Source organism: Morone saxatilis, unplaced genomic scaffold (genome assembly GCF_004916995.1).
Source record: "Morone saxatilis isolate NCDOM2014 unplaced genomic scaffold, NCSU_SB_2.0 Contig19, whole genome shotgun sequence".
NCBI classification, from domain to species: Eukaryota; Metazoa; Chordata; class Actinopteri; family Moronidae; genus Morone; species Morone saxatilis.
Window position 1 is genome coordinate 23,320,171 of NW_023339751.1, and position 8,302 is coordinate 23,328,472.

General features: G+C 41.8%; 2 protein-coding genes across 2 annotated transcripts in view; one reads left to right on the plus strand and one right to left on the minus strand.

Annotated features, from left to right (window-relative positions):
• Positions 1 to 3,617, plus strand: part of LOC118329160 (inactive ubiquitin carboxyl-terminal hydrolase 54-like) — a gene marked incomplete in the record, with an annotated part of 48,668 nt that extends 45,051 nt beyond the window's left edge. Inside the window, 1 exon segment of the mRNA XM_035663143.1 lies at positions 1 to 3,617. This exon segment is cut by the window's left edge and continues 15 nt beyond it. Coding sequence (XP_035519036.1) covers positions 1 to 246 — 246 coding nt within the window.
• A 957-nt stretch (positions 3,618 to 4,574) lies between these two features.
• The window catches only part of mmrn2a (multimerin 2a), a 35,979-nt gene continuing 32,251 nt past the window's right edge, over positions 4,575 to 8,302 (minus strand). Inside the window, exons 10-11 of the mRNA XM_035663142.1 lie at positions 6,915 to 7,436; positions 4,575 to 6,681 (exon numbers count right to left, since the gene is read on the minus strand). Coding sequence (XP_035519035.1) covers positions 6,278 to 6,681; positions 6,915 to 7,436 — 926 coding nt within the window. The 3' untranslated portion in view covers positions 4,575 to 6,277. The remainder of the gene's footprint in view (positions 6,682 to 6,914; positions 7,437 to 8,302) is intronic.

An 8,302-nucleotide genomic window follows, 5' to 3' on the forward strand; every position in this document is an offset into this window, starting at 1 on the left:
GATGTGCCCCCTGAGAGCGACTGGCGGCGTGACTCCGACTACAGGACTCTCCAACCCAGCTCCTCCCGGGACCCCCGCACTGTTCGCCACCCCCAGACCCTTCAGCGAACCAACCAGCTTCCCCCGGCTCGGCCCCGCAGGGACCCCCAGCTCTGCTCGCTCTGCCAGCAACTTCCTGCTGAGCCGTCACGCCCCTACTGCCCGTCCTGTGGCGCTTACGTGGCTCGGTTCCGGCCAGCCAGCTGATCGGGCCCGAGGTTCACGTAAAGGGGAATGACCAACCCCCCCATCCGACCCCCCACTTTAATTATTGCTACTGCAGATTCCACAGTAGAAGAGTCCAGAAGTGTCATATCCACCGTTACAACAGTGACGTTTCTCCTTTGTGTTTAAAATGTGCCAACATGTGTTTAAACTTTCGTCTTCTCGCTGGTGGATATCTCACTTTAGAATAAAACTCTTTGATTGGCCTCGTGGTCTGCAGGAAACAAACAAAGATCGTCTCGCAGGAATCTGCCACTTTAACGTCTCATCTTCACAGCATCACTCTGCATGTTTGGTTCCCAGCCCGTCTCTCCCGGTCCTCCTCAGTCTGGACGCCCGCCACACAAGATAATCCCACAGACAGAGCTCCTACAAACAGTCTATGAATGTCTGCTGAATTTAAGCACATTTAGATTTCTAATCAAGACAAAGCACCATGATCCCGACCAGGATGGCCAGGAAGACACAAGCTGGCAGGTAGCAGAAGACACTGCTGATGACCTGCTGTCTGTTCAACTGTTCAAAAGCTGAGAAAGAACTGATACATCAATAATCAATAAATGAGTAGGAAACTGTCTTCATCCACTTACTGTCAGATTTTTAAACAACAGAAGCAACAAAACAAACCAGAGCAGCAAATATGTTGTCTGAATGAATATAAAACCCACCCTTGATGGGCTCTATTTTAATAATCAGTTAATTGTTTTAAGTTATTTTTCAAGCAAAAACATTTCTTAGTTCTCACAAGAGAATTGGCTGCTTTTTTTTGTCTTAATGATCGTAAACTGAATCTCTGACTTTTGGACACATTAAGACGTCACCTTCTGTTTCAGAATGTTGTTCCTCGTTTTCATCATCAGTTGATCGTTTAGTTTATAAAATGCCAGAAAGCAATCTGTGTTTTGCAGCGTAATGTGACTGGAGAGTTTCAGTTTGGTTTGTCCTCATCTGTTTAAACATTTAGTCAGCTGAAACATTTCTGCTGAGTCACATCTCACCTGTGGGGATTTCTCTCTGACTCAGTCTCAGAAATCAAAGAGGAATTAGGTTTGACTTGTTGAAACTGTAAATTACTTCCACAGAATAATATTTACTACTTTGCTCTCTCAAAGTTCATACTCATAATTCATTCATAATTTAGTAAAAATCTCCAGAGCACATATTTCCTCTAATGTGATTTAAAATGGCAACATTTTAAAATGGCAACGTTTATTTTGAAAAAAAAATTTTTTATTTAAATATAGCCAGCCATTCCAGGTTCAGCCCTTCAGGGCTTGAGTTATGTTACCGTCAAGACAGAAAATATGATGAGTGCATCAGAACCAAGATACCAACCCAAGTGTTGAACGTTTGTTGATTCTGTGGCAGCAGTTTCTGGATTGTGTAGGGCTGCAACTAACACTTTCATTATTGATTCATCTCAAATTTCTCAATGAATTGGTTTATTGTTAAAAATGGTGAGAGCCTGAGGCGGTTTTATCTGAACTAACAGTCCAAAGCACAAAGATATTCAGTTTACTGTCAGGGAAAACTAGCAAATCTAGACCACTGCAGGAATGAGTCCTAAAACCCAGAACTGAGTTAGCATTTTTGCACTTCTGGTTCCCTCTAACCTTTTTTGGTTAGATTCCTGAAATAAGGTCTGTGGTTAACACAAGCTTCAGAGATTTTTATGTTTTGTTCTCCAATATAAAATACATCAGTAAATACCCCAGCTGTGAACGCTTCTGTGTCCTAAAGGTGGTTGCTAACAGTTGGCTAAATGAGCTACAGAGGTTGTTGACCACTTTAAGTTTAGTGGTGGTGACGTTAAAGTGTGACCATGGTTTGTTTATAGCCTAACGTTGGCTTTTTACTACCGATCGCATTTACACTTCAAAAATCATACAGTGGTATTAATTAACACAGATTATCTTGCTAAACAAAGCATGTCAGAAACCTTTGTTTTCCACAGAGTTTATTTTCTGCAATGATCCAAAATCCAATGGAAAAATCCCACTGGCTTTTTGTAGAAGGAACCAGGACGATGCTAACTGGGTTGGCCTACAAAAATACGTCCTCCCTGCAGCTCTCTATTCACATTTGTGACGCTCAAAGTAACTTTTTGACATTTTTAAATGATTAAGTAATTATAAATAAAATAGTTGCCAATTGGAGTTGCAGATAACTGAGGAGTGGCTTCAGTTTTGGTTTTGAATCTGACAGCAGGTGGGAGAAGAGGCAGTCGGTTTCAGATCCTTCAGTTTGACTGTGGATGTGTGTGTGTGTGTTTGTGATGTTTTGAGTGAACAGACGGCAGCTGAATCTAAACAGGAAATGAAGGACGCCGAGACGCGACAGAGAAGAAGCTTTTCTGCTGTCTCAGACTTTGAATATAAATCTACTCTACTTATTACTCTATTTATTTTTGTAGGCTTGTCAGACTGAGTTGTGCATAGATTAACTAAACTATTCTACCAGAATATACTCTACTATAGACCTGATCTAATTTTCTAAATAGTTAGTCGCCTTGTTTGGGATGTGGAGCCTTCTTATATTGTACACGAGGCAGCGCGTTAGAGTAATAACTAAAGCTTTTATTTTGACAGAGTTGCAGCTAATATTTAGCATGATGTTTTCAGACATATTATAGCCTTGAGACTTTGGTGTACATTTACTGTCATGATGATATATGCAGATCTTTTTTAGTGCACTTCAGAAGTGTTGACGGTAGATTTCTTTTTGTGCTCGTTGCTGATTTCCTTTGACATCTCCTCCGTTGTTCAGGGAGAAGCTTCTCGCTTTTCGACTTTAGATGAGTTTCATAGATTTTGAGGGAACACCTTAAAAACCAGAATGCTGTTTGATAACAGACCTCTCTACTGCCAAGAACCCAGTGCTGACCCCGCCCATCTGGTGCTTCAGGTGAGCTAAAATAAACAAACCCAAGTCTGGTCTAAGGTCAAACATTCATTTTAAATCCTTTCAAGATATTGATCATTATAATAACCAATTTTTCACTTAAGTACTGAAGAGCTAAATAGGAATTGATCATTTCATCTTGATTTATTGATTATCAGCTTTGATGTTGCTCAAACTGAGGCCTCAAAAACCAAAACTCATCTGTTCTTTTCAGAATAAAATCAGAATTAAATTTAAGGCTTAGGTTTGTCTGTTCAGACCAGGCCTGAGTTCATAATAACACAAAGTGTCAATGATTCAAATGAAGAGAAGTTATTTTTTCATCAAGTTGTTTTTTGGCTTTTTGCTTTGCCAGATTTAATTTTGTTGATTTTGGTATATTTTTGATGCTTATTTTTCTACACGGTAGACTTAACAGAGATGATAAGATAATTAAAATGTTTAAAGGAAAACTTCAGTGTGTCTTTCATTTTACTGTAGTCTCTAAATGTGTCAATGTCTGGGATTATTATGTCTCCACCAGAGGGCGCTGACAAGTTGATTTTTACATGCTTAAGTGTCAGTACAGATCCACCTTGAAGTGATACCTATATAAATGTTTGTTTATTTTAAACCAAAAAAATCTTAAATATTGTTATTGGCCTCCAAAATCCAATATCAGTCATGCAAAAGAACCTATATCTGCTGATGAAGATCATGACATATGATCGAAAGCTCCAGAACAGCTACTGAACTGGACTTTGAGGTGAGATTGTCTTAATGCGCAGATCATTTATTTATACTTTATTTTATTTACATTTGAACCTGCATCAGTTAAAAATATCAATAGTTTAAGAATGGGTCAGAAGAGACAGGAATGCATATTAGTAATTCTATAAATGTCTGCAGTCTGCAGTCTCATTGTTTTATTCCCTCGCAGACTTGAACTGATAACGGTGACAAGGAATCAGACGGGGAGGCTGATCTGAATTTGTGTCATGAACATCTGTAATCCTTCAGATATTACAGGGATCAATGAAGTACTCAGATCCTCGAGTTTAACAGGACAAAAAAACCGAAGAAGCCTCGGGAAGAGCCACAAGTGTCAGCAGTGTGCAACAGCTAACGTTAGCTTATAAATGGAGCTTATAACCCACCACAACTCAGTCCAACACTAACGGGAATGGTGGACTCCGCCGCAAACAATGAAAAACCATAAAGAACAGTTATTTGAACATTTTGTTTCCCGTTTATCAGCTAACCAAATTTCAGGGACACAGATCAGGTTAAATGTCGTTCTACTAAACTTGAACTAATATGATGTTTTTTTATGTGTCAAAACCCCCTAAAAAGAATCTGGAACAAATAAATCTACATTTCTCTTTGTTTCTCTGTGTTTGCAGTGTTGTAACATTATACAGTGACTTCTGTACATAAAGACGTTTTATTAAGTTACAAGATGGTAACAGTTTAAGGCTCTTTTCTGGCTTTTATATAAACACATTTATCTCTTTCTTTACACCATTTTCAGTTGTAACACACGGCTCAGCTGTTCCTTTATATAAATATATATTGCTCTGTGTTTTTACGTAATTATATTGATACTTTACGAACATTAGACACAGGTGACTTTACATACAAATATTTACTTAGTGTAAAGTAAAAACATCCCTTCAAAGACACAGATGATGAATTTCAGTTCAGTTTTACAGTTGTACATTGATGTAAAGACACGTTTAACTTTTTTTTTTAAAAAGGCCTCCGCACCTGCAAATGTTTTAACAAAGAAGTTCCTCTCAGACACTATTTTGCGGGGCACTGTCTCTGCACCCAGGGCTTCATGCTGCTCAAGAAGATTGTGATGAAAGAGAGCACATTATGTTTTGGGGGGTTTCCTGTGATTTACTGAGTCTCCAAAGGGAAGTACTGACTGACACGCCTTGTTTGTTTTCAGCTTTTTTTTTTTTACCTTTCTCTGACATCCCAGGGAAGCACAGCACCAACACGCCATGGATTTGCATCTCCATTATACAACAGGGCTGCCCGCTTGAAGGTGTGTCTTTACAGGCAGAGAGAGCAGCGAAGGTCGAGAAACCTCAGTATTGAATCAATAGAGGGAGCGGCGTTAGCGAGAGCAAAGCAGTGAATTAATGAAATAAATAAAATGTTATTGTCTAACTGTTTCATGGTGGTTACGTTCTAAAACACAAATAAACACGGCCACCATCCGGTGGTATGTAGGTACGTAGACTCAAATATTTTGTAATTTAAAACTGTTTTATTATAAAACAGTAAAATCAGAAAATGTTGGGTTTTCATCAGCAGTAACTTTTCATCAGCAGTAACTTAACGACTTCTACAGCTGAAAGCAAACAAGAAACAGTAAAATAAAGCAGATATCTGAAAGAGAGAAACTTAACTTCAAACCACAGAGTTTCATTTAGAAGCTACAAAACTACTGAGAGCTGAACACTTAGTGAATCAACCTCACTGTCCCCAATAGTTGTGTTCTCGCTAAAGCAACTCACATAATAAAAAGATGTGGAAGGTGGAACTGGAATGTGCTTTTTACTATTGAGAAGCAGTTTGTAACAGGAGGAACGCTGGTAACGGTTCAAGCTCCAGGATGTATTGATACCGGCTGTCTGCGACCAGACTTCAAACTTGGAAGCTGAAAGTTTGGCACCGTCTGTTGTTTTACTGTTTATTTTGTCGGAGAGCATGTTGCGCAGGCTGGGGGCGATGTCGGGCTAATGTTCGGCAGGATGCCGGTAACTGTTTTCAATCAGTTCTCTTGGTTTGCCGGTTTTTTAAATTTCCTTCAGGCTTCTAGTTGGTATCCAGATTTTAGACATTTGTTGAGTTCAAACTGTAACAGTTTGTAACATGCAGTGGACAGATTTATCAGAACTGACTAGTGGTTTAAGGGTTGATTGTTTGATTCCCTGATTTGGATTCTGTAAGGTGCTTTGGGATAAAGCCTCCACCAACTGGAATTCAGCAAACATTAAAATCTCTTTTCAAATATGTTTTACAACAAATTCTGACTCTGTGGCTTCAGTGACTCCGCCCCTCCCAATATCTCTGATCAGTGTCTTTCCTCCAGCTGTCAGCTGATCGGTCCACAGCGCCCTCAGGTGGTCCGGTGGAGCAGCAGTACGGTGAACACATTGTTCTCTGACTCCGCCCACGCTCCTCCCTTCAGTTCCAGTCTCACTTCCTCCCCCTCGCTCAGCGGCAGGAGGCCCACGCTGGTGACCGGCCCCACCTCTGTCACCTTCTGTCGGTGTAGAGACACCAGAGTCCCTCCTGACCCAATCCTTAGGGCCACGCGGGTGGGACCTGGCCTCAGGTCTAAGGTGAGGATAAACAGGTAGACCCCGTTCACCGGAGCCGTGAAGGTGCCGGTGTCAGAGTAAAACTGACCCCGGTTCAGAGATGCTGCTAACATGATGGCGCCATTTGAGACGCTCAGAGGAGATCGAGCCACGAGCAGCAGAGACTCTTCTGATAGGCCGGACGGGACAGGAAAGACTCCTGAAGAGAAAAGGAGGGCCAGAAGTTTGTACAAGATAATCTGTTGGACCATAAATAAAAATGACACACAAACACCCTTAAAACAGCGGATTGTCCTTTCTATTCTTCTGTTTTTTTACACATGACAACAAATGTCTCTTCATAGTGGTTTTATATCTCTCTGTGGTCATTAAGAGAGTTTTGTAAATCTAACATGACACTTTTGGGTTTAGGCTGATCCAGTCAGCACTCACCTGAATCCCTCCTGCTTCGATGGCTTCCTCCTCTTCCTGATCCCTCCCTTCCTCCTCCTCCTCCTTTCTTCTTCTCCTTCTTCCCTTCTTTGTTCTTCACTAGCTGCCACAGTTTATCTAACTCCAGCGTGGCGTCAGATCCCGCCAGCACATCAGCGTTACTGAAGACGTTCTTGAACACCCTCAGATGTTCCTCCAGCCCTCTCTTCAGCCACATCACCTCCTTCAGCAGGTCGGCCTCCACATCACTGGGTGGCGCCTCTCTGGCAGTAGAAGTGTTACAGGCTTTCTCCTCTAACCGGAGCACCTTCAGCCCCAGCTCCTCCACTGTTTTCTCCAGGTTCCACAGATCGCTGCCATCTCCTTTGTGTTCCAGATGCCTCCCCTCTGTCTGGAGGAGGAGCTGGCGCTCCCTGGCTGGAACTCCACCGCTGTTTCTTTTCATGCTACCAGGGAGCCAGTCATCATGGAGTAGGTGGGAGGAGGAGGGCTGGTCAGCAGACGGTACCTCCTCTCTGCCTCCTGGAAGGAGTCAAAAATGTGTCATAGTGTAAGTATAATGGAATAATCTTCACAACATCCCTCATTTACTGTCTCCTCGCTGCTGTTTCAGTAAGAGCAAGCTGTTTTATTGGTGCATAAAACAAGCAAACCTCAGGAAGTGTTTGTTTGCATCAAAACTTACTAAATGTCGAAAAGTTTTATGCGTGTTTTGTGACCAGTGTGTAGGACAGTGGTTCCCAACCTTTTTCCTTAAGAGACCCCTTTTCTATCATTGAGTAAACTAACTAACTAACTGACTGACATATTTGACATTAATCATGTCATATGGAAGTCTGTCATTCACATAGTTTAGGAATGACATACAAAGACGGAACTGTTGGAAGCTGCAGGTTTATTTCTGCAATCAACTTTTTAAGGACAGATTCAGTTTTTTAATGGCACAGAGGAAATGGAGCATTAATTTGGATCATGTTTGCTTTTATTAAACTCCAATTAAAAATCTTGCTTTTTGACTACTGACTCTTAAGTCTGGTAATACGGCAGCAAATACAGATGCATATATGTGGGGCGTATTGGTCGGCTGTGGCTCAGGGGCAGTGCGGGTTGTCCACTAATCGGAAGGCGGAAACCTAACTCATTCCATGACACAGAACCACACACCTTCACAGCACCCAATTATAGCCTATGCCACAGCCACAACATACCAGACCACTCCTACCTCCCACCTCCACCCGCCCAACCGCATCACAACTCCCTCCCCCAACACACCAGCAACCTGACCGCACACCTCGGTACCAATTCAGGGTCTCCAGTATCTTGCTCGAAGAATACTCTTGTGACACGCCTGGCAGGCAAGGCAGCCCGGGAGTCGAAACCGACAACCT